This window comes from Schistocerca serialis, chromosome 1, assembly GCF_023864345.2.
Source record: "Schistocerca serialis cubense isolate TAMUIC-IGC-003099 chromosome 1, iqSchSeri2.2, whole genome shotgun sequence".
In the NCBI taxonomy this organism is placed as follows: Eukaryota; Metazoa; Arthropoda; class Insecta; order Orthoptera; family Acrididae; genus Schistocerca; species Schistocerca serialis.
In genome coordinates, this window is record NC_064638.1 from 659,539,346 (window position 1) to 659,567,150 (window position 27,805).

Genomic DNA, 27,805 nt, shown 5'->3' on the forward strand with positions numbered 1-27,805 from the left:
AAAATTAGTTAAATGTGTCAATAAAAAATTTGGTCCATATGTGTTCTCTGTTTCTCTTGTAATCTATGACTGTAATTTTTCCTTCTTTTTTACACTCTGAGGTCTGATTCTATAAGTATATTGTTTCTCACTACCAACACTACACAAATTTAGCATATATATATATATATATATATATATAAAAACAAAGATGATGTGACTTACCAAATGAAAGTGCTGGCAGGTCGACACACACACAAACAAACACAAACATACACACAAAATTCAAGCTTTCGCAACAAACTGTTGCCTCATCAGGAAAGAGGGAAGGAGAGGGAAAGACGAAAGGATGTGGGTTTTAAGGGAGAGGGTAAGGAGTCATTCCAATCCCGGGAGCAGAAAGACTTACCTTAGGGGGGAAAAAAAGGAAAAAAGGACGGGTATACACTCGCACACACACACATATCCATCCACACATATACAGACACAAGCAGACGTATTTAAAGACATATATATATAATGTGTTTGACACATAGTAGTTACATAATTGAAGTTAATGAAGGTGAGTGCTACAAACTGTAGTCAAGAAGGTAACAAGTATATCCATAAAAATTGAAAATATTTGTTAACTGCCACTGTGATCTAGTATATTTTATTCGTTAACTTCTTCTAGACTTACTGCATGTTAATTTTGTTTTCTGAAAATACTCTGATGATAAATTCTCCTTCCTCATTTGGTTCAAATGTTGAGGGTACTATGCAATAAACACCAGGTGGTAATTTCAAGCGTAAAGTAACTTCCCGTAGATTGATGAATTGTGGTGTCATTGCTGCTGATTTATATCTTTTGAAAAAAGCTGTGTCCAGAGGTTTTGGTAAACTATCTGGATTTGGAAGCTGTAACAGAAAAAGTGACTTCATTAAGTTGAGACTATTATATCAAAAATTTCATTGAAGCCAAGTGGACAGCATTTCTGATATGAACTGATGTTCTCAACTACAAATGCTGATGTTATTTACCCAATCAAATCAATATTTTTTTCCACAATGCTCTTCAAATTTTCTAGATACTTGTTAATAATAAAACTGAAGTTAATTGTATCAAAGGGAAAATCAGCCAAGAAAACTAATAAATTATGAGACAGCTTTGCAAGCCAGTACTTGTCCCTCAGGAGGCAAAATGTTTGGTACTTTCAATAGACTACATGACACAATCATAGTTTTCAGAGCTATTAGTTCTTTCTTGGTCAGCAGAGAGGGATGGGATGAGGAAGGTTCAGGAGGATGGGTGAGTCACTCAGACCCCCTTATGAGAGGGACCCACCGGCAATGAGGATGAAGGTGAATTTACCAAAAGATAAAGGATATGGATGAGGACCAGGACCAGGCAAAAATATTGTTTTGGATCTGTTTGCTGTTGGTGGTGATTCTCTAGGATCTCCTTGAAAAACTTCCATTGAAAATCAGATACTGGAAAATTTCTACTTTTTAGAGTTTTGTAGAATGCAGGCAAGTACAGCAGAGACAGATCACCCAAAAGAAAAAATACTTTTTTATATCATTTTACAGTTTTTGTTCACATTCTGGAGAACTCAGCATCACATCACATGTGTTGATGGTCTCCATGTTTTCAGTGTTGCTTATGATGAAAGCTGGTTTTCTTTTTGCTTCATCTGTGCTTCTCTATTTTATCAGTTGCTTTAGTTTCACTTTTATGAAGAGTTGAAAGCATCTTCATTTTCTGCTTGCCCTTCTACTTCAGAGCAAGACATTTATCTGTTGACATAAAAGCAATCTCTCATTTTTTTTTTTTTTTTTTTTTTTTTTTTACTGTCATGCAGATAGCAAAATAATGCCAGGTTTGTGTACCAACTGTCAACATATAGTGTGTGACCTTTAATGTGGTAGCATTCTAGTGAAGAAAGAAGAATGCTCCATATTCCAAGATTTACACCAAAATCAGTTTCCTTTTTATGTCTGTTGCCGCACCCAAATAAATAACAAGGTCAAGAATTCCCATTTCTCAGTCTTACAGCACAAAAAACTGTACACTGTGGTATTTGGGTGGAATGTACTGTTTGAAGAGGGCACAATCTTTGTAGAGAACTAAACTTTACTGAACGCACAAGTGTGGAAAGCATCTGAACATGCTTTTCTTAGATGATCCACAATTATCCGAATTATTCAGATTTTATGAACTCCAGTGTCCTCATAATTATCGACAAAGTGTAACATTCTTATCAACAAGAAGATACCTACTTCTTGGCATGATTTGCATAAACATTTGAGTAGATGGTCCAGTAACTATTTATTTCAGTTTTTCTCACTGTCTCTTAACCATCAGAATATTCACTGCAAGGATACAGTAAATTTCATTATTGTTTGTTTTTCCAACACTACAGTCTTGATTTTTCACTGGCATCACTGCAAAAGTGCTAATAATATAAATTACATTGCTCAGCTATGTAGTTTACAGTTTCTTAGCTAAAACAGCTTGGAAACAGTCGTATACCATAGATGAATCATATAAATTGACAGTTTTGTATCGAAAATCATCTGTTTTGTGTCTGTTAGCAGATATGTCAGGCATCTGCTCAGGCCCTCTTCAGAATCAGAGGAAGAAGCAATGTTGACATTGAAATCTGGATCTGCATTTACTGATTCAGTGTTTGCTGGTTCACTTATAGTTTGAATATTTGTGGTGTGGATCCACCAAGAGGCTCATTGGCATCATTATCTGTCCAACAACAATAATTTGGAATGGGCATGATGAAGTCCTCATTGTCACTTTGTGTTACAAGACTCAGCAGCTCATCGTCTGTAAATGGATGGTAATGTCATGTAATTTTATTCAGCGATGTGGAAAGCACAGCACACAAACTAGGTAATCCTATAATACCAATGATGTCTAAAGAGAATTCAGATGCTGAGTGGCAGATGATACTTCATATCAATGTTTCCTGCCAGAGGGTGTTTCATACCATGATGTATGGTGAAAAGTGCTCTGTACCTATTGTTCATTAATGTTGCATGGCAGGGGGTGCTTCATACCAATTTTGCGACATAGCATTGTGTGCTTCATACCGATCTTTGCATGATAGAGAGTTCATCTTACCAATGTGACATCACAAAGGGTGTTTCATTCCAATCTTTTGTGACAAAGGATGGTTCATACCTTGTTGCATGGCACAGGGTACTCCATACAGATTGTAATGGCACAGGTCAAAGGCAGAGCTGGCTGAATATAAACTCCCTGCCCAGTTGAGGATGTCATCAGCATGGCAGGGCTTTGCTTCAGTCACCACCATGAATCAGTCTCCACCACAGAGATGACAACGTGCTACTGACACAGTTATCATCATAGGGACCATAACATGAACCAGTGACAGCCTCCCCTGCAGGCTGCCTTCACTCTGCCATAGTCTCCATGCGACCACCCACCAGATAACTTAGTACCAACTCATGCTAAAGGGCTCAATGCATGGTCTTCCCAGCTACATCCCACTGGGGTCCAAAGCTACCTGATGCAATGCTGCAGCCAACAGTTTCAGGTTTGTCCCCAAGGGCAACACCACCATCTGTTGTAACCATGGGACACCGGTCTACAACACAAGAAGTCTTCACTTAGCTGCATTGGCCACCACTACTACTTCAGCATCCAGTGTGCTGGCATTCATTGAATCAGCACTCTGCCTCCTGGCTACACCAGGAAAGTTTTCTGGCTGTAGATACATAATGATACCCATGCAAAGCTGGGTGGGTCACTAGTTACTATACTGAAGGGATATTATGAACTGTTTCTGTACACTACAAGAGACATTAACTGTTATGAATGGTAAACTGTTCAGTGACATTAATCAAAAATGTAATCTGTACTCTATTCACCATTACAATTACTGGAAATGAACATCCTAACTTGATACAGATAAAAATTTATATATACATACCAATATGGAAACATAAAATATACAAAAACTTTGGAGACTTGTTTTACTATCAACATCATCTACCACAGCAATTTAGTTGACGTACAGAAATAGTGGGTAATAAGGTACACTTGAAATCTCCTTTTTTAAATTCAGGATAGATCAAATTTATTTTCTCTTGTCCTTTGGCAGTCTTTAAGAACTGATGTAACATATTACAGCAACTCAGTCAGTTCTTCACACAGATGCCAAATTCATGTGAAAATTGTCTTTGTATCTTGTGTTTTGATCTCATTTAACTTGAAACTGATTTACACTGTTAACAGTAACTACCACTACATACTGTATGAGGTGATATGTGAGTGCATGAATGCAAAGGTCCTGTGAGACTTCTCTGCATTCTCTTGATATATTGACAACATGACATAGGTATAACTGATTTTTTCAGAGAAAGTGCTTTACATTTTTTTGTAATAGCCATTGTTATTATCTCATGATGAATGGAAATTTATGCACATAATGACAGTATTTCATGTACAGAAAATTACAGAAGTCGATATGTCTAAGTGCAAATCAAGCCTTACTAATGTTTTCGACAAAATTTTTAATCCATTGATTCCATTGTAGTTTTTTAATTTATCTGAGAATGAAGGGATTCATTTAACACACGGTGGTTGACATCTGCTTCTTGGGCTTGTGACTCACTGTCTGTTTGGCAAGGAACAATACAGATTCTAGAAGAATCAATTTTCAAAACACAAGTCCACGACTGAGATTGAAAGGGTGCTGTGCATAATATGTCTGTTTTGTTTTTATGTTGGCTATCCTAGGTATGATTTATTTAGGGCTCTTGAACAATATAATAATGACACCAGCAAACATTACAATTTCCAAAAAGGACATAGTATGTAAGTTCTCCATAATATTGTAACCATCATAGGAGAGTTTTATCACCCAACAATCAATTTGGATAATTACAGTTTTTTTAGTGGTGGACATGAGAAGACAGCCTGCAAAACATTACTAAATGCACTCTCTGAAAACTACCTGGAACAGATAGTTCAGAATCCCACTCATGATGAATATCTGTTAAATCTAAAGCCAATGAACAGACCAGACCTCTTTAAGGAAGTCCACACTGAAACTGGCTCAGTGATTGTGATGCAGCAGTAGTAACAATGATTATGAAAGTGCAATGTGTGACTAAAACTAATAGAAAGATTTATTAATGAAGTAGATAAAGGGGCACTAGTGTCATAGCTCAATGAGGAACTTGAAACTTTAAGCTCAGGACAAGAGCACATATAGGAATTGTGTCTCCAAAAAGTTTAAAATAATAGCTGACCTTGAATTGGACAGATATGTACCTGCACAACAGTTCATGATGGGTGTGACCCTCCATGGTACACATCCACGCTAAAGAAGCTTCTAAAGAAACAGAGACTACTGTGTAATAGGTGTAAAACAAAGTGCAGGGCTATTGACAGAAAGATGCTGAATGAAACACATTTGACTGTTAAGAAGGCAATGCATGAAGCTTTCAGTAATTACTGTTGCAGAATAACAGTCATGAAGGCAATGCATGAAGCTTTCAATAACTATTGTTGCAGAATACAATTCAAAGATCTTCCACAAAATGCAAGGAAATTTTGATTGAATGTAAAGGCTGTTAGTGGCACCAAAGTTAGTGTCCAGACACTCATGGAGGAGACAGGTACTGAAATTGAAGGCAGCAAAGCAAAAATGCTTAGCCCTGTTTTCGAATGTTCCTTTAAAATTCAGGAGTAATGCCCCAGTTTGATTCTCATACCAGTGCAAAGATTTGTGAAACAGGTATTAGTGTCAGTGGCATTGAGAAACAGTTGAAATCTTTAAAACTGAATAAAACTCCAGAGCCTGTTGGAATACCTGCCAGAGTCTGTACCAAATTTGCTGCCGAGATAGCCCTCATTTAACCATAATTTACCAAAATCTCTCAAATGAAAAATTGTCAAGTGGTTGAAAGGAAGCATAGATCACACAAAATTAATATCAAATATCCTTCATGTACATTTTTATAGCATTTTTACACATATTTTGAGCTCAAATGTAATGAGGTACCTCAAACAGAATGACATCCTCTGTGCCTACCAGCAAGGATTCAAAAAATATTGACCATGTGAAACTCAATTCACACTTTTCTCATATGGCATCCTGAAAGAAGCCATAGATTGTGACAGATAGATGAATTACTCCTTCTTGACTTCCAAATGGCATCTGGCTCAATACCCCCCCCCCCCCCCCCCCACACACACACACACACTTGTTACAGAAAGTACGACCATATGGGGTATCAAGTGAGATTTGTGACTGGTTTGAGCATTTCTTGCTGATGAGGACTCAGCATGTTACCTAGGACAGAGAGTCATCAACAGACATAGAAGTAACTTTAGGTGTGACCTGGGGAAGGGTGTTGGAACTTACTATTCATGTTTTATATTAATTACCTTGCTGACAATATTAATACAGTGTAACCCTTCTTTTGCACTTTTCAAGGGACGTTTTAAAAAAAATAGTTTAAAATGCAGGTAAATGTAACATGTGGGAAATAGCTTTTTAAGTTGTAAAAGTTACATATAAGACAGCCTTGCAGTTTCATAGTTTATGTATGATATATGTACGTAACAGGCATGAAAATACTCACCAAAGACTTGTTTATTACCTGATAAAGATTATCTGAATTTCATACTTTGTTTATCCATGGGTATGGGACTGGAACTGATAACTGTCTTGAAACAGAAATTTTCAACTCATTTCATTCATTGTAATTGATGTTTTTGGGAAGCCTACCACTGTGTTATTCATTATTTAAATAATGAAACAATGAATCCTGATAATTTACTCTCATTGTGATGTGCATATGTTTACATGCATATTTTGTGTGATGTTTATATGGATGTTGTTCTGCCTCTTTTACACAGTAGTTGCTACTTTGAGGTTATAAGGTATATTGTGCCTCCTCCACTATGCAGAAAACCACACATATACAAACCATAATTCACACTGATTGTGATACATCACAAAATATACTTACCTAAATATTTGTATTTGATAATGAGAGTAAATTCTCTCACATAGTTGAACAGTGCAATGAGAGCAAGAAGTGGGCAAACAACAAAATGTGAGATCGCAAAGGCGGAATCACACAACTGCACATGCATGGTAAAACAGTTAGGTAATTGTAGTGACTGTCATGATACTTTCTTCTGAAAGAACCTAGTTATGCTCATCAGCCACCATGACAAGTAGATGTTGAGAGTAGCAGGAGACAAAGCATGAGTTGTTCCAACATTTACCAGTTCAGATCTGCTGAGATGAGCATCCTGGTATCAAGAAACTGAACCGCTTAATGGCGTGCAACATATGTACATAACACTTGAAGACCAAAGGCATGCCAGCATCAGTTTATGTCAATTACGTCAATTTTTGTAAACCATACATCATGGGAAAACTATAAATATGTTAACACCAAAATGGGTGCATATTAACATAAAAATAATTGGGAACATAGGAAATTTGAGAGGAGTGATAAAAAAGTTTTAAATGGCAGAAAAATGTTAATTCTGGGAGTATAAAAGAGGGGATACACTGCAGGAACCTCAGACTTTTTGCAGATGATACTCCCATGGGGATTGCGAAGGTAAATTGACAAATAACAGCATGCAAAGAGGCATTTAAGCAATCATTTTGCTATGCTCCATAGATGAATGGAGTGGAAAAGAGCCCTAATAACTTATACAATAGGAAGTGCCTTCTGTCATCCACTTACCAATGGTTTGCAGAGAAAAGATGTAGATGTATTATTAACATAGGTGTAACAGTATGAGATGTGACTTACTTTTTAAATGACAAATCTTTGTACACTGATAATTAATATTAAATGAAATGAAGAAAGTGTAAGAATTTCCAATGCTGCAAATGGGCTAGAGCTACTACTACAACTGCATTGAGAGGAACACACAGTTCAGTAATTGATTTCAAGCAGTGTTGGATTAATGGCTGAGACTCATATCCCAGAGCTCCACTTATGATTAGATATTTGTAATCAGCAGTTCAAAGTTTATATTCTATAGATCCCATAATGAAGAGGAACTCTCAAGAATGTAGAACAATTCCAAATTAATAAGGAGTCAAAAGAAATACACAGAACAACAAATGACAAAGTAAAGGAAAAAAGAATGAAGAAAAGTAAAGGCCGAGAGTTGGTTAAATATGAAAAATGTAAATATGGATGCATCAAAAGTAGAGACAAATACTGGTAAATCAGGTAAAATGAATGATGATGACAGTAAAAATAAAAAAAAAGTATGATCAAAATTTGTAAAGAGAATGGATTAACCAAGAGATAAAGAATTAGTGTGGACGGTGAAAACACTGGAAACTCAGTTCCTCCTTTAAAGCAGTAATGCTGTTGCTGTAGCACACTGTGAACAGACTCTACTGCAACCCAGTATTATGTGATAAGGGAAACATTGGAAACATTTTTTATACCAACTTTCAATTAATAAGTCAAAGTGTTATGCAATGTCCTTGTTTTGAGGGTCAGAGGAATCAAAACGTCAAACAGATGTTTATACATATAAATAAATGTCCAAAATATGCAGTTTTTTTACTCAGTAAATTTCGTGGCAACTTCTACACTAGTGTACCAAAGATGAACACTATAGCAGGAATTTATCAGATCAAAAACTATGAAAATCATTACAGAGTGTACTTTCTGCTGGGGGTAGCTAATAGTCCAGGAAAGGGTACAAATTCTAGTCCAGGATGTTATCCCTACACACTGCATCCAGCATAGTACCCACAGGACGTTCATAAATGACGTACATTCTCCTGGCCTGATGCCACACCAGACAAGAACACCGTCACTTCATATAATCCCTATTCACAACATTGCAGATTTGTAATGTGTCCCAGCAACAGTCAGTGAGAATCAATCTCCAGGCTGTCTCAGATGATCTGCAGACAGAATACTACTCCACTGCTCTTGGGCTCACCCATGGTAGACAAGACACTTCATTTACTGAGCCATGCAGAGTATTTGTATGAGAGGGATGCAACTGATGGACCACAAAGGATACAGAGTGCCCATTGTCTGATGGCATATAAGCCACTGTGAGGTCATAGGTCAGAGGCAGTGTTGGTTTGATGACCATAATATAGTCACCCAGATGTAGTCTTGCAGGATATTTCTTCCCTCAAGGAATTTTCTCAATAGCTGTGAAATGTTGTCCTGGGGAATATCTGACTCCAAGTTCATCTCATGCTTGCTTTGGCCACCTTCAAATTTTGTAGTTGATGCCCATGTAAAATGTCATTCAAATGTGTTTTCTGCACCAAGCTGCTTCTATGTGACTCAGATACTTAGTGGAGAAAAAACTGCAAAACGTTTCAATGGTACAATGGTTTTTCATGGATCTTGGTGTATCTAACTGTACAGAACCTTAAAAATTCTTACACACACACACACACACACACACACACACACACACACACACACACACACACACACACATATACTTTTATGTACATATTTGTATCCTTCTTTAAAAGAATTAAATTTTATTAGTAAATATGTGCTATGTAATACATACATGGTATACTGCAAAACCTATAGATAGAAAATTAGCTCCACTTTTCTTCTGTAATCTACGATTTTTTTGCATTAATGCAATTATTACTGTACATTTGTCATCATCATCATCTTCATCTGGATCTTCCAGTGTTATACGGTATTGTGGATTATGTGAGAAGGTATCTGAAAAATAGATTACTACTGTAATTTTTTACCATTATGTGAAGCTACTCAAAAATATTTAAGATGGGGAGAAGTAAAGCATATTAAGTGGAAGGTAAGAAAAATTAATTATTATTATTGAAGAAATAGTGATGCATGTACATGACCACAGAAAAACTTGTCACAGCTCTGTATAGTTAATATAAAGATCCATTGTAAAATCTCCATTGTCAGTTTACATGCAGGCTCCCAGGAGACATGTGGAACATAAACAACTAGAGAACTCATTAAAAAGTACACTAAGCAAATGGTACTGGAAGTGTGGACTCTAATCCCTTTAGTGCTAGTCTATGGTGACAAGGAGAAATGTTAACTTCAATGTTAAGAGTTTTAGATGTCCCACCAGCTGCGAAAATAAGTGCACTTTGATAGCACTGTTTGCTAACTTGCCATGAAAAAATCAACTTAGACTGATTGGGTTTTTAGATTTGGGATGCACAAAGCAAACACATTAAATAAGGGGATGAGGCAGCGAGTAAAGACAGAATACAAAATAAACAAACAGAATCTAATACAGTATTCAATAAGAGATAAACTAATAATTGACTTCAGGAGGGAAGATATTCAGAACATTGAGCTTGTTTCGTAGAGCAGAAGGAATCACAAACAATAAGGTTGTAAAAATGAAGTGGTTCTGAGAACAAAGAACAGGGCATTTAGTAAATACTAAGGTAACATTAAAAATTAAAAGTGCCAAAAAAGATACAAAAATAAATAAAAACGAGATCAAAAATGTGGTGCAAATGACTGGAACATGTGGTTATGTCATTAGTTAGTTACATGGCACACAGAGCACCCTCACAACAAAAAAATTATCATGTGAAATAGATCAATTAAACAATTCCACACACTTCTTAAAATATAGATTTTGTGGCTCTATCCTGGCCATTTACAGGTTTTGAACTGTCTACTTATTTCTTTTTAAAAATTCTTTAACAGTATGGAAAGAGCTGTCAAGAAAAAGTTACTACAATCTAGGTATGAAAATATTGTTACTGTCAGACATATGTATTAACAGGGAAATTCATACTTATCCACCATGAGACAGGATTGTAAACCATTATTTACCTTCAGGACAGTTCTTAATACTTTCAGTAAGCACAAAAAGTGCACAAAACTATCCTAGCTTTCAGAAATATTATTTCTTTCCTCAAGGAGGAAAGAGGAATAGGTTGGGAAAAGTTAAAAGGAAGGGTAAGTCACTTAGACCCCAATATGAGAGGGACCCATTTGGGTAGATTACCAAAGAGTTTCATATAGGTATATTTCAGTCTTCTCTGTCCTGAAATTAGATTCACCATAGGTACAGATTATTTTTACTTGGAGTGAGCAGCATTGTGCAAACAGGAAGAACATGGCAATAAATGTTCAACAGGAGCAGAAAATAACAGATTAGCAAACCCCAGGTGTGAGGCAAATTTGTTTAGGCATTGGACAATGGTACCCAGATTTAGCTAATCAGTTGAGTCAAATGGTGAAACAAAGATTCTAATTCCTGTCTATGTGTTCTAAAACATGTATGTTTGAACAGCCTAAAAATATATTTGTCTGTATCTGTTAGGTATACTTGCCATATACACACAAGCTGATGACAAAAGTGCGTATTTCAGATATGGCTATTCATTTTTTTTTTTGTTACATTTTTTAAACTGTTTCATCACCTTTAGTTTTATTCTGTCCTTACATTCCATGGCCTTAGTTCATCTCTGTCGGCCAGGGTGGCCGAGCAGTTCTAGGCACTACAGTCTGGAACCACGCGACCGCAGCGGTCGCAGGGTAGAATCCTGCCTCAGGCATGGGTATGTGTGATGTCCTTAGGTTAGTTAGGTTTAAGTAGTTCTAAGTTCTAGGGGACTGATGACCTCAAAAGTTAAGTCCCATAGTGCTCAGAGCCATTTGAACCATTTTTACTTCATCTCTAGCCCAACTTTTTATACTACACTCCTGGAAATTGAAATAAGAACACTGTGAATTCATTGTCCCAGGAAGGGGAAACTTTATTGATACATTCCTGGGGTCAGATACATCACATGATCACACTGACAGAACCACAGGCACATAGACACAGGGAACAGAGCATGCACAATGTCGGCACTAGTACAGTGTATATCCACCTTTCGCAGCAATGCAGGCTGCTATTCTCCCGTGGAGACGATCGTAGAGATGCTGGATGTAGTCCTGTGGAACGGCTTGCCATGCCATTTCCACCTGGCGCCTCAGTTGGACCAGCGTTCGTGCTGGACGTGCAGACCGCGTGAGACGACGCTTCATCCAGTCCCAAACATGCTCAATGGGGGACAGATCCGGAGATCTTGCTGGCCAGGGTAGTTGACGTACACCTTCTAGAGCACGTTGGGTGGCACGGGATACATGCGGACGTGCATTGTCCTGTTGGAACAGCAAGTTCCCTTGCCGGTCTAGGAATGGTAGAACGATGGGTTCGATGACGGTTTGGATGTACCGTGCACTATTCAGTGTCCCCTCGACGATCACCAGTGGTGTACGGCCAGTGTAGGATATCGCTCCCCACACCATGATGCCGGGTGTTGGCCCTGTGTGCCTCGGTCGTATGCAGTCCTGATTGTGGCGCTCACCTGCACGGCGCCAAACACGCATACGACCATCATTGGCACCAAGGCAGAAGCGACTCTCATCGCTGAAGACGACACGTCTCCATTCGTCCCTCCATTCACGCCTGTCGCGACACCACTTGAGGCGGGCTGCACGATGTTGGGGCATGAGCGGAAGACGGCCTAACGGTGTGTGGGACCGTAGCCCAGCTTCATGGAGACGGTTGTGAATGGTCCTCGCCGATACCCCAGGAGCAACAGTGTCCCTAATTTGCTGGGAAGTGGCGGTGCGGTCCCCTACGGCACTGCGTAGGATCCTACGGTCTTGGCGTGCATCCGTGCGTCGCTGCGGTCCGGTCCCAGGTCGACGGGCACGTGCACCTTCCGCCGACCACTGGCGACAACATCGATGTACTGTGGAGACCTTACGCCCCACGTGTTGAGCAATTCGGCGGTACGTCCACCCGGCCTCCCGCATGCCCACTATACGCCCTCGCTCAAAGTCCGTCAACTGCACATACGGTTCACGTCCACGCTGTCACGGCATGCTACCAGTGTTAAAGACTGCGATGGAGCTCCGTATGCCATGGCAAACTGGCTGACACTGACGGCGGCGGTGCACAAATGCTGCGGAGCTAGCGCCATTCGACGGCCAACACCGCGGTTCCTGGTGTGTCCGCTGTGCCGTGCGTGTGATCATTGCTTGTACAGCCCTCTCGCAGTGTCCGGAGCAAGTATGGTGGGTCTGACACACCGGTGTCAATGTGTTCTTTTTTCCATTTCCAGGAGTGTATGTATGACAGCACTTTCATGCATTGCTGACTTAACAAGTTTTCCTACATTCACATAGACCTTTCCTTAATAATTATTTGAAAGAATGTGTCATAGTGTCCATTTACAGAAAAAATTTCAGATACTAATTCTCTTGCACAATCTATTAATGAACTTATGAAATTACCACAAAAGCTACTTTAAAAATGCTGGACCTTCTGTAAACATAGTATTAAACATAGTATTCACTTTTTGTCTGCACTTTTATGTACGACGTTTAGCTTATACGAGTTCTCATCATTATCAAAGAGTAACTGTTATCCGCTTGCTGTAAGACTAGAAATTTGTTGACAATGACCATGTTAATTGTTTCAATCCTTGACACTGTGGTATGGATAAAATGTAGCTTCATTAAGGTCTATATGTGTACTAGGTTACAACACTAATAATCATGCTAGTAAAGGTAACAGAATGCATAAACGTAGAAATTTTGGCTATGTAGAAAGTTTTCAATAAACCAAAACTATTTTTTCACACTGAGAATGGTTACAATTAAGCAACTTTTGCCTAAAATAGATGATATTTTGATGTGTGGGATTACACTGCATTACATTAACTCCCACTATAATCAAAATTTGGAATAATTCTGTACAAAAAGCAATAGAATTCTATCATATGTGAAAATAAGTTGTGTAGAAAATTGTTGCATTGTTGCATAACAGAGCTACAAGTACCATGATAATCTAAGAACGAGAAAAAAAATCTAGGTAATATCAACATGAAGGAATAATTACAAAAGAGAGTTATACTTTATACAACAGTAAAAATAAGAGTATAAAAATAAATGTGTTCAGTTACTAGGTAAAAGAATATGAAATTCGCAATATGTTAAAATTAGAGAGTAGAAAAGAAAATACAATGGTGACTATAGGATAAGAAACATAACCATAAAATGAAAAATAAATTCCAGAACATTGAGTAGTAAAATTAATGACAGAAGTTCAGTCACAGCATTCCAAATTGGAAAATAGTGTGTAAGACATGGGAATGTGAAAGTGTATTCGGCTGAATCTCTAAGCTACAATTCATTAAGCTGAGATCTCACCTATGTAATTTCTGCAGCCACCTGCTGTGACTCCTCGTACCCATTCACCTTCAAATATGCTCATTTCATATTTCCTTCCACTTCCTTTGATATGTTCTTCTTGTAGTGCATCAGGACTCAAATTACAGATCTCAATTCGAGTAAAATATTTCTTGAAGTCATTATAGGACATCCAGAATTCTCCATCAGCTTTGAAAGTTAAGTCAATGTTTTCCTTCTCACTATCTGAAATGAATTTCCATTCAGGAGACCTATAATGTAAAGGAATATACTATTAGAATCTACAGTTAAGATTTCTCTAACCCTTCTGTACACTGAACCAATATGACTTATTTGACTCAGTGATATGAAGATAAGATGACATACTTATCACTCCAAGCTCCATTCCATTCAGATGCATCACCCCAAGGATTTCTCACACGAATAAGTGGAATTACTCCAGTTTTACGAGGTGTGGCAATATTCACATACTTAACATTTGTTATACTGTATGCGTGGCCCCTGATTAATCCTTCCGGGGTTCTGGCTTCAAGGACTTCAGGGTCTGCCTGCAATTATGGTTAGATTTAAATGCTAGGAATATTTACTAACAGTCTCAGACTTTTTTAAAAATATTTATTAACACTTCTTTTGCTACAGATTACAGATTTTGGTAGCCTAGTAAGAAGCTCATGTTGCATTTATTTTCTGACCTAAAGAAGGAAAAATTGTTTGCAAAATTTATAACCTGTCATATCTTGCTCAGAAATATATATAAATATACAAAATACAATATATATAAATCATCTAGTAGATAGTGTCGGAAGTTCCATGCAGCTTTTCGCAGATGATGCTGTAGTATACAGAGAAGTTGCAGCATTAGAAAATGGCAGCGAAATGCAGGAAGATCTGCAGCGGATAGGCACTTGGTGCAGGCAGTGGCAACTGATCCTTAACATAGACAAATGTAATGTATTGCGAATACATAGAAAGAAGTATCCTTTCTTGTATGATTTTATGATAGCGGAACAAACACTAGTAGCAGTTACTTCTGTAAAATATCTGAGAGTATGCGTGCGGAATGATTTGAAGTGGAATGATCAATTAATTGCTGGTAAGGCGGGTGCCAGGTTGAGATTCATTGGGAGAGTCCTTAGAAAATGTAGTCTATCAACAAAGGAGGTGGCTTACAAAACACTCGTTCAACATATACTTGAGTATTGCTCATCAGTGTGGGATCTGTACCACATCGGGTTGACAGAGGAGATAGAGAAGATCCAAAGAAGAGCGGCATGTTTCGTCACAGGGTTATTTGGTAAGCGTGATAGCGTTACGGAGATGTTTAGCAAACTCAAGTGGCAGACTCTACAAGAGAGGCGCTCTGCATCACGGTGTAGCTTGCTGTCCAGGTTTCGAGAGGATGAGGTATCAAATATACTGCTTTGCCCTACTTATACCTCCCGAGGAGATCACGAATGTAAAATTAGAGAGATTTGAGCACGCACGGAGGCTTTCCAGCAGTCGTTCCTCCCGTGAACCATACGCGGCTGGAAGAGGAAAGGGAGGTAATGACAGTGGCACATAAAATGCCCTCCACCACACCCTGTTGGGTGGTTTCAGAGCATAAATGTAGATGTAGTAGATGTAGGAAAAAGAAATATTTATTCTGACACACAAAGCAGTGAATGGTATTGCAAACCTCAAATGCCTATTTCGCTAATTACATGATTTAATTTAAGTTAAAACTTCTGGGCTGACAGGCTGTGGTCAGTATATAAAACTATTATCTGATGTTTCATCCTTGACTGTGGAAGTCACCTTCAAAGGTAAAATGGCAACTGAATCAAGGGCTTCACAGGCACCTGAATTTCTGCAGCTGCATTCAGAGCACTGCCAATTATCATGTGATGTTGATAGTGCGATTACCTCTGGCTTGCACTTCTGTTATCAATTAAAGTAATTAACAGTCATTCTGTTGCCAGAAGGTTGACATCTGTATTCTATCTAACTTACCATTTTTCCCTTTCCTGTCAAAATAATTATTTTGATGTTTGCGAATCTCTGTGGCCTCTCTATACACACACGCGCACACACACGCACACACACACACACACACACACACACACACACACACACACACACACACACGATATGCATTGTCTTTGTTAAAAATACTGATCTCACTGAATTTTATTTTGTGATTTCCATTTCAGAAAACATGTTCTGCTACAGTCAATTTGTCAGTAAGTCTCATGTGGTAGTTCCTTTTGTGTTTGGCTAAGCAGGTGTTAATATTTCTTTTTGTGGTTCAATGTATACCTGTCCATAACTTCATGGAATGTAGTATTCTTTTATCTTCTTGGTTGGTCTAAAGACTATTTGAACCCAATAGCTGGCCAACAGTTTCCCAATGAGATCTATAACCTTATTAATAAATGGGCAGAAAACTGTCCCAGTTGCTCATCACTGGTCATGGCTTTCCCTCTTCTTGGATGAAGTTCTTGATTCACTGTCCACATGCAAAGCAAATGGAAACAGTAAATTCATCTCAGATGTTATAAACAAATCAAGAACTGTATGGCAAATTGTTGAGACTGAAGTAGGTGCTGGATAAACTACTCATTTAACACTAAATTAGAAACTGGCATGTAAATTGTTACAAACTCCAGACAGATCTGTGAAAAATTCAACAGAAAATTTATAACTTCAAATAAAAAGGATGGCTTCTCTCCTCCTCACATAAATCCCAACATAATACTGCACAGTTATGAAGCATTTTAATTTACTCATGATCCTGTCATGAAGTGGCTAGCATTATAAAAATCCTAAAAAAACTGAAATCTGTGGTTAGGATGAAATTCCAATAAAAATAAATAAGACAAGATGTCCTAATATTGCACCCAACTTTGCCACATAATGAATTCATCATCTGATGAGGGTTGTTTCCCCAGCATGCTGCACTATGCAAACATTTGACCCATCCATAAAGGAAATGGAAAGGATGATCCAGAAATTTTCTGCTCAGTATTAATATTATTAATTTTTTATGAAAATGTTTGAATGAATAGTATGTAAACAATAAAAGAAGTATAACTCAACTCATATTATGAATAATAAATATGGCTTTAGGAAGGGGTGAAGTACTGTGCGTGCTATTAATGAACTAATCACTAAAATAAGCAAATGCATTGATAATGAGCTGTTCATATCTGAGATCTCTTGAGACTCACTAGACCATTTGACACAGTAAATAGCAAGCTGCTACTGGTTTCCATGGAAAACTTTAACCTAGTTACCTAGTGAGATGGCACTTTGGTTAGCACACTGGATTCTCATTTGGGAGGACAACTGTTCATATCTTTGGCCAGCCATCCAGATTTAGTTTTTCTGCGATTTTCCTAAATTTCTCCAAGAAAATGCCAGGATGGTTCCTTTGAAAGGGCATGACTAATTTCCTTCCCCACCCTTGACACAGCCTGTGCTCTGTCTCTTTCGACCTTGCTTTTAATGGGATGTTAAATCCTAATCTTTCTTCCTTCCTTTTAAGCTTGTTCTCACCCTATCTCAATAATAGAAAGCAGAGAATAGATATACAACAAAATGGTGAGAGAGCCTGTTCTATTGGGAAGGAGATACAATCAGGTATACCCCAGAGATCAATATTAGACCCATCACTGCTTCTATATTACATAAACAACATGCCAGTTAAGGTAAACTCAGAAACAATTCTGCATGCAGATGATTCAACAGCAGTAGTTTGCAGTGAAAGCAATGAAGAACTAACACAGAATACTAAAGAAACTTTCTGAGAACTTGAAACTTGAACAGATAATAATGCTATTAAATCATACCTTACAAAAACACAAGATGTACATTTCAAGAGATAATACAAGGCATGTTTAAGTATCATAGTTAAATTAAAAGGACAAAGAGCTGATCACTACACACTCTGTTAATGTGCTTGGAGTTACTATAAATACTATTGTAACATAAACTGATCACAATTGCTTAGTGTAGTGACTAAACAGTTTTGTTTATGCATTGAGAGTTCTACAGAGTGTAACTGTTCTTAACTGTTAAGAACTGTTTATCATCCATATTTTACATCAGCTGTTAGACATGGCATGATTTTTGGGGTGTTGAAAAAGCAGAACTTCTCATAAAAGTAAAAGAACAGAAAAAAATCATAGGAGCTATGATGGGATCAAACAACAGGCAATCATGTAAACCACTATTCAGAAGCCATGACTTAATGACAATGTTTATATGTGAGATATTCCTTTTTCAGCTCAAAAGCCAACAACATTTGGAAGAAGTCCTATCACACATACTTTTGAAACAAGGCTGAGATCGGACTACATGCTGCTTTGTCACAGACTTGCCTAGTCTGAAAATAGCCTATATTATAAGGAGCCTTGTTCTAACAGGAGTTGCATCTGGCAGGTTGTGCTTGCAGCAGGTATTGTATTAGCAGGCAAATGGTTGGCCTCAAGCACAAACTTCACACATGAACTATGAAGTGGATCACACACAAAATTGGTAGTTAAAGCACTCCTCTTCCTTTGCAAAGAAATGAGCACTGTGCTCTTATCCATTTCTTCCGTGATGGACATAGGTTGTTGAAACATGGGACATGATTCCACCAGCGCATAGCATCATAAGTGGTGCGAGCTCGGACAAGTGCAGTGCCTGTCCACCCTGTGAGAGGCCATATGTTAGGACAGCCAATGGTGACATAGCTTCCATTTCCATGTCTGAGTCCAAACCAGAGAAGGAGAAGGCAGTAAAGGCAGTGGGACAGGCAGCAGTGGCCAGGATGGAGGCAGCAATGGTGGAGGCATCAGCTGTGACAGTGTGGGAGCCAGGGGCTCTGCTGTGGCCCCCAACAGCTGAAGGGGCACCCACAGCAGTGAAGATAGTGTTGGCCAGTGGGGGAAGGGCAGTGACCATGATGTAGGAGATGGCCAGACAGATGGAGAATGTGGAGGTGGTGGAAGTGCACCAGTGAGCAACCACCCACGCAAGGTCATAGCTGTTCGATTTGTCATGAAGCCCTCCCCTCAGCAGTGTGGACAATGCAGAGGTATCAGCCATGGGTATTTTTATTACTGCTGGCACCCATTTTTGCCAGATGCCAAATCTGTAAGCCCAAAGAGCTGCACCAGGCTGGAAGTGTTGTGGAGCTGGTGCCGGCAGATGGCATGGTGTAGGCCGAAGCAGATGTAGCAGGGTTCTGAGCTGATGGCTGTACAACAACTCTACCAGATTATTATTGCCAACAGGGGTGAACTTATAACACCTAAGGAACTGGTCAAGAGCTACTTCGAGTGACACATCCAAAATATATTTTTTCACCTGAGTCTTTAATGTTTGTACTAGTTGTTCTGCTTCCCTGTTCGATTGAGGGTGGAAAGAAGGAGCCGTGACACAGCAAACACAACTTTTTTTACAAAAATCTTCAAATTCCTGAAATATGAACTGGGCACCAATGTCTGTAACTAATGTATAAGGAAGACATTCAACTGCAAAAATTGTTGCCACCGCAGAAGTAGAGAGACAACGCACCACACATGGAAACTTAAAATAGGCATCAATTACAACAAGCCAGTAGAAATTCTAAAAAGACCCCACAAAATTTATATGAAGTCATTCTCAAGGATGCTAGGGATTTGACGACAGTGGCAAAGATGCACAGGATGCTGTCTTATGGGTGGAACACTGTGGGCAAGCTGCAACAACTCACGCTATTTTCCCATTAATATCTGGCCAAAAAATATGTCTGCTTGCTAATGCTTTTATATGTGACACCTGGTGGTTCACAAGTCTATATAAAACTCTGGATCCAGACCAATAAGCAAATGTAATAAGGCAATCTGCATGTTACACTGTGTATCTCATAATTGTATTTTGGCAGGAAAAGAGTCCACTGCTGTAAGCAATGTATGGCTTTCTCAGTCAAGGATATCGATTGGTTAAAAAGGGACACCTGTGATTTGCGGTTTGTAATCAGGCAAAACTTAGAACCACATAAAAAACAACATATAATTGTTTTGGAGCATACACAATTGCCAAAGCCTCCATCTATCTGAGAATAATGCTGTTGTGCTGAATTTAATGATTTAGAGGCATATGCAATAGGGCATTCAGATCTGTACATACTTATGAGCAAGGATTGCACCAAGGCCAACCAGGACCACGAAAATGCTTAACTATAGACTGAAAAGTTGGACTGACCCCAAGTTTAAAGAATATGTAACAAATTACAAAAAAATATATAGAAAAGTAATTACAAAAGCAAAATTACTAAGCAATGATAAATTAATAAGAAAATCAGGCAATAAATCAAAAACTATTTGGGAAATTGTGAAAAGGGAAACAGGTAAGGGCCTCAAGGATCAGGAAATAGTACTAAAAAATAGTGAAAATATTGAATTAAAAGATGAAACTCTGGCAAATTACATTAATACTTACTTTTTAAGTGTACCAGTGTCATTAAGTAAAAACTTTACCAAACATGAGAAATTAACAGCCCCAAAAGTAGACAGTAGTATGTTATTAACTCCCACAAATGATAATGAAATATTAAAGGTGATAAAGAGTCTAAAATCAAAAATGTCTGCAGGTGTGGATGAAGTGCCTGTGTCAATAATAAAAAAAGTTGCCAAACAAATTATAAAGCCCCTGGTACATATTGCCAATTTGTCTTTCAGTGAAGGTGTTTTTCCTGAGAGGTTGAAAATATCTAAGGTTAGACCTCTGTTTAAAAAAGGAGATCCATACAAGGTAGAAAATTATAGACCAATATCCCTTCTCCAATCATTTTCAAAAATTCTAGAGAAATTAATGAAAACCAGACTCATAAATTACTTAGATGCTCACAAACTTCTAAACTGCAATCAACATGGCTTTCGCTCGGGCCACAGCACAGAATCAGCTATCCATGCCTATACCAAAGAGATTGTCAGGAGTCTCGACACTAAAAAATGTGTAGTAGGAATTAACTTAGATTTATCTAAAGCTTTTGATACAGTAAACCACAAAATTCTGTTAAACAAGATGGAGGCAATAGGTGTAAGGGGAGTTGTGAAGCAGTGGTTTGAATCTTACCTTCAAGATAGAACTCAGGTAGTAGAAGTCATCGCAGAACATAAAAATCAGAAAATCAAGTGGGTCTCAGATGCAAAGAAATTGGAAATAGGTGTCCCACAGGGCAGTGTTCTTGGTCCCTTATTATTCTTGCTTTATATAAATGACATAAAAAATCCTAATATTTCTACCAAAATAATGTTGTTCGCAGATGACACTAGCATAATTATAAGTGATGATAAAAAAATCATTAACTACCACAACTGATATAGTACTGAAATATATACAACATTGGTTTAATGCTAATGAGTTAACACTTAATCTAAGTAAAACAAATTATATACAGTATGGCAAAGCAACTCAAGATATGGACCTCCAGTTAAAACTAATGGATAAGAAGATAGAGAGTGTACAATCCACAAAGTTTTTGGGCATGCACATTGATCAAAACTTAAGCTGGAAAGACCATCTCAAGTACTTATCCCAAAGGCTCAATTCGGCATGTTTTGCATTGAGGATATTATCTAGAGTATGCAGCACAGACTGTACTAGACTAGTGTATTTTGCTTACTTTCAGTCCATCGTGTCTTATGGCATAGTGTTCTGGGGTAAAACTAAATCAAGCTTAACAGATATCTTCAAATTTCAGAAAAGAGCTATACGAATCATAACACATAACTCTCCAAGAACTCATTGTAGGCCCCTTTTCAAAGAACTGCAAATACTCACAATACCATCACTGTATATTTATAAAAGCATTCTGTGTACAAGAGCACATATGAAAAATCTACGTACAAATGAGGACTGCCATAATTATAATACTAGAACTTGTAAGAATTTGTATGTAGAAAGGGTAAGGACAACACAAACCCAAAAGCATGTAAGTTATTTTGGAATAAAAGTCTACAATGCTCTGCCAGTGTACATGAAGGCAATAATAGATGAAGTAAAATTTAAGACTGAGCTTAAAAATTACCTTTTAAGCAAAACTTTCTATGACGTAGATGAGTACTTTGATTGTGTGTAAATTTACTGCCAAAAATTTTAATTTATATGTCTAAATTTGTACTTTTAAAAAATGCCTTGAAAGTGATATTCCATTATTATGTCTGTAGTACTTGTACTAGTATGATAACTTTGTTGTGACAATTCCTACATCATGTAAATGATATACAGGAAGATAATAAAATGAAATGAAAAAATGAAATGAAATCTGAGGCATGTCCGTCACTAACACAAGATGCTGGTCTGGCTGAAAAGTCACCAAACAAGGGGCCAACTGCAGCTTACATTTCAATAACTTGAATGCCTGGTCACAAGCCAGGGATCAGTTGAAAGGAACATCTTTACATAATAATGTGTGGAGTGGTTGTGCCACAGTAGCAGCATCAGGTATGAATTTGTGGTAAACAGCAATTTTGCCTAAAAATGCCTGTAATCCCTTGATGGATGTGGGGTGTGACAACATGGCAATAGCATCAATATACTGGTGCAATCATTTAATGCTAGCACGTGACATTTCAAAACCCAAGTAAGTAATGGGTGGTTGAAAAGACCATATCTTGTCCAGATTGCACTTTAACCCTGCAGATTTTAAAACAGAAAATAGAGCATGAAGGTTCTGCAAATATTCCTCTGTAGAGGCACCAGACACTACTATGTCATCTAAATAGTTGATGTGGCCTGGAACTGAGTCATAAGTTGCCTTAAAAAATGCTGAAAAATAGCTGGTGCGTTTGCCTCCCCCCCCCCCCCCCCCCCCCCTGCCTGTCACTGTCACTGACAACTATATTCCATTGCCACTGTGTCCCTCTCTTTTTCTCACACTGCTATCGTCTCCTTTGCTCTTTCTACAAAACAACCACTGTCTACTATCTTCCAGTATTTATTACTTTTCCACCTCTTTGCTGCTACCACTTTCTTCTTCTCTCTCAGTGTAAAAAAGTGTGAATATGTTCACATGCCAAACATTTTGAGAAAATTTTTAAAGCTGGTGAGGAAGCTAGTACGAGCCACTTTTTTCAGAATCTTTAATTAAATAAACAGGAACATATTTGCATTTTTTTTGCATTCCAATAGGAGTATTTTTCCACTGGTTCCCTTCTTTTCCCTGCAGCTGCAGGGCATGTAACTCATATGAAAAGAAATGCATTGGTCAGTAAAATTTAGACAGTTTACTTACATGAAACTGAAATAATACAAAAATAATTTTACACCTCAGGTCAGATTGTAGATGAAAACAAACTTTGCATGTGTTTCAGCTCTACAACATTGGATTCCCAGATGATAATCAGACACTTCACAGCATATTCCTTATGCTACATCACTTTATAAACTATGATTTCACCTCACAACAGATTTTATGTGTACAAGTAGAGGAACTTAAAAACTCTTTATCTCAGAAACAGATAAAGATTTGAAGAAAATTTTGAGGTTGTTCAAAACCAGGATCTTAGGAATACACTGTAAAAATTACAGCCATTTGCCATACATAGCTGTCTCAGAAACCATGGCTGGCTCTTGGTACCCAAAATACAAGTTTTAGAGACATTTCTCAATAACAGGTAAAGATTTTTGAAAATGGGGAGCTCATTCATTTAGATAAAAGTCAAAGTAATATTTTACAGTTATTTGTTATTTAAATTTTGCCTCATAATGGATTTAACCTGTAGAATTAGGGTAACTTTGCAACTTTGTATCTTGGAAACAGATAAAGGTATCAAGAAAATTCCACAGATTGTTCAAGATTGGGATCTTAGGAACATATCATAAAAATTTAAGTTATTTGCTGTGCATAGCCATCTTGGAATCCTCAGCTGGGTATTGGTCCACTCATGAAAGTGAAAATACATTTATTTTATTTATTTATTTTCATGTTCCATAGATCTTTGATGTGAGTGTACTGCAAGGGTGTAGAACTTGTCAGATTATTACTGTAATAACCCATATCTAAATGGTCATTAGGCTTATGAACTAAATCATATATAAACAGATACACAAGGTTCAAGTATTTAAACAACACAGATTATGGTAGTAATAATGATTACACAAACAAATTGTAAGTCTTATGTTCTAATATGTATAAAAACCATTCTGTCATCAATTGGTGTGCCTGTACTACATAGTCAGTTCTTATAGGGATGCTTAAAATTAAACACATTGTGCTAATTGTTACACACTGTCAAAAATTTCTTGTAAAGAATAGAAAGAACTATTCAAAAGATAAAGTTTCAGCTGTTTTCTGAATTTAGTCACATCCCCAATGACTTATTTAACATGAAATGGAAGTTTATTGTATACTTTACTGCTCAAATAATATACTCCTTTCTGCATCATACTGAGATTTTTTATATCTTTGAGAAGATCACGTTTACTTCTTGTTTCATGATTATGATATTCACTGTTTGTTTTGTAAATTGTGTGATTATTGTTCACAATGCATGTTAGTGAAATAAATATACTGAGATGACCTTACACTATTTATTTATTTACTTATTTAATTTTTTTGCATAGAGTCAACAAAAGTGATGACTATTGCAAAAGTCAGTGTTGTTTAATAATTATGAAGATGTTCTTAAAATACAAACAAAACAAATAGTTGATACAGATTATCAAAGACTATAAAACAAGCACACAAAGATGTAGTGTCACAGGAGTAGGTATACAACTAAAATATTTCTAATTTCTAATACAGATTATAAGATCACTTGTTTTCAACTTAGAATTCAGACAGAGAGTACAAACGCTGGCCGCTGTGGCCGAATGGTTCTAGGCGCTTCAATCCGGAACCGCACTGCTTCTAAAGCCACAGGTTCAAATCCTGCCTCGAACATGGATACGTGTGATGTCCTTAGGTTAGTTAGGTTTAAGTAGTTCTAAGTCTAGGGGACTGATGACCTCAGATGTTAAATCCCATAGTGCTTAGAGCCATTTGAACCATTTGAGAGTACAAACATTTCTTTGCCAGGAATAATTTGAGTTTTGTTTTAAAGATATTCTCACCATAATAAGCACATAAGTCTTTTGGCAATTTGTTAAACCAAATATGACCACTGATGTATGGGCTGTGATCTATTATTTTTAACTTTGTTCTTTGCCTAAAGTAATTAATTTTATTTCTAGTATTGTGGTTGTGTATGTCATTGCATCTTCTTGAATCTGTTTGATGGTTTACAAAAAATAAAATTACCTTATATAAATCCACTTTACGGTACTTATGTTGCACAAAAATCTCTCTAACAGAATCATTATGACCCAGATCATGCATTATTCTAATTGCCTACTTCTGCAACAACATTAATGTATTGAGGTGTGTATCAGCAGTACAGCCCCAAAGTTCAATACCATAATTTAGTAAAGGATTATTGTTCCATAGTAAACAGTTTGAATAGTAGTGTTTGTAACTATTTTTGCAAGATGACTGAGTAGTAATCTTTCCACACACAAAGTTAATATGCTTTGACAACCGCAAGTTTTTGTCTAAGCATAGGCCCAAGAATTTGCAGCTATTACTGTCTGCTGCCTCAATTACATATATATTATTTATAGAGCTATGATGAGAGTTAACAGTCTCAAATGATAATAATTGTGATTTATTAACATTGACCTTTAGTTATTGTTCTTGAAAATACTTAATTATAGTTATTACTCCATCTGTTGCAGAAGATGTAACTTCACAGGTATTTTTGCCAAAAAACAACAGAGATGTGTCATCTGTGTAGCTCACTATTATGGAGTTATGTGGCTGGGTGACATCATTCACATAGACCAAAATGAGAAAGGGGTCAAGAATGGATCCCTGGGGGACTCCTTGTTTGACAGTTTCATTAGAAGACTGGGCAACTGCAACTCTGTCATTAATTCGGTATGTTAGCTTTGTGCGTTGCTTCTGGTTTGTCAAGTAGTTGGTTAGCAGTAGTATTTCTGAATCTTTTAAGCCATATGCCTGAAGTTTCTTTATTAACAGGTCATGTTTCACTGAATCAAATGCCTTGGTAAGATCAAGGAATATGGCTGTTGCCCAATTTCCTTCATCTAGTGCACTATGTACATTATGTAAAAATTCGTGGTATGGCAAGGTGAAGATCTCAAGCTATATGAATATGTTTCCACAGGAGCATCTGGGGTGCACTCTAGCCACAATTCTGATGACTCTTTTCTTTGCAACAAAGACTTCATTTGCTCATGACTGGTTACCACAAAATATGATGCCATATGTCATAAGAGAATGGAATTATCCTATGTATGGAACTTTAATTGGTTCCAAGTCACGAACAGATGAAATTGCATGAAAGGCAAATGCTGCTAAATTCAGTCTTTTACATAGGTTATTGATGTGAACTGTCCAGTTTAGATTGTTGTTTATATGTAATCCCAGGAATTTGGGAGACTCCACTGTCAATATTTCTTTATTTAAATATTTACCTGTTTTTTATTTGCAGTTTGAAACTGAATGAATTGTCTTGTTAACAATGAGTGACAGACCATTTGAAGTGAACCAATCTAGAGCTCCTTTGAATGCAGCAGTCGCAGTGTTCTCTAGACTGCAGTTGGGTGTTTTGTGAATCATAATGGTTGTGTCATCAGCAAACAGGGTGATGCGTGCTTTTTGTGTCATACATGATGGCAGATCATTGATAAAGTTGAGGAAAGACCAAGCATCGAGCAGTGTGGCACTACACAAGTTTACAGTGCTCCAGTCAGATCAGACAGATGCCATTGCAGAATTGTTCAATACTACCTTCTACCATTTAGATATGACATCAGCCACATCCTTACTTTAGCATTTAATCTATAGTTCTAAGCCTTCGTAAGTAGAATTTTGTGATCTACAAAGTCAAATGCTTTAGACAGATCACAGAAGGTTCCAACTGGTGACATTTTATTGCTTATGGATTCAAGGACTTGGTTGAAAAATGAGAAAATGGCATGTTCATTTGAAGGAATCCAAACTGATTTTTATTAAAGATTTTATTTTTATTATGCTGATCCATGATTCTCTTGAACACTAGTTTCTGTAGGATTTCACAGAGACTTATTAGCAATGAAATTGGCTGGTAGTTGGAAACATAAGCTTTGTCACCTTATTTGAATAGTACCTTGATTTATGGCCTCTAAATATGTGACAGAGAACTTGAAGAATAAATTGGCAACAGTACTTCAATACCTTGATAGATATTTTATCCACACCACTGTAATTTTTGTTTTTCATTTGGCTTATTACCTTCTCAATCCCTTCAGTTAAAACATAGGGCACACGCATCTGACTAATTTTGTTCTGCACTGCTTTTTGTAGAAGACTCGTGGCTTCAACTCTAGACCCTTTACAACCAGTTTGATCTGCTACTGTCAAAAATTGGTTGTTGATGATATTGGCAATTGTATCACCTTCATCTACCAAACTTGCATTATGACACACTTTGTTACTGTCTGTATTTTCTGTAATTTTTCCTGTCTCCCTTTTGACCACCATCTAAATAGTTTTCATTTTATTATTTGGATTGTTAATTTCAGATTTGCTCTTGGATTTTTTAATGACACTCTTTAGGATGCT

At 37.3% G+C, this 27,805-nt stretch overlaps 1 protein-coding gene across 2 annotated transcripts in view; it reads right to left on the reverse strand.

Moving 5' to 3' along the window:
* Positions 1–27,805, reverse strand: part of LOC126479379 (calpain-A-like) — a 236,800-nt gene that overhangs the window by 95,893 nt on the left and 113,102 nt on the right. For both annotated transcript variants that reach the window (XM_050103781.1, XM_050103780.1), the window contains exons 7-10: positions 14,554–14,735; positions 14,188–14,438; positions 9,539–9,702; positions 659–876 (exon numbers count right to left, since the gene is read on the reverse strand). In XM_050103781.1, coding sequence (XP_049959738.1) covers positions 659–876; positions 9,539–9,702; positions 14,188–14,438; positions 14,554–14,735 — 815 coding nt within the window. The remainder of the gene's footprint in view (positions 1–658; positions 877–9,538; positions 9,703–14,187; positions 14,439–14,553; positions 14,736–27,805) is intronic.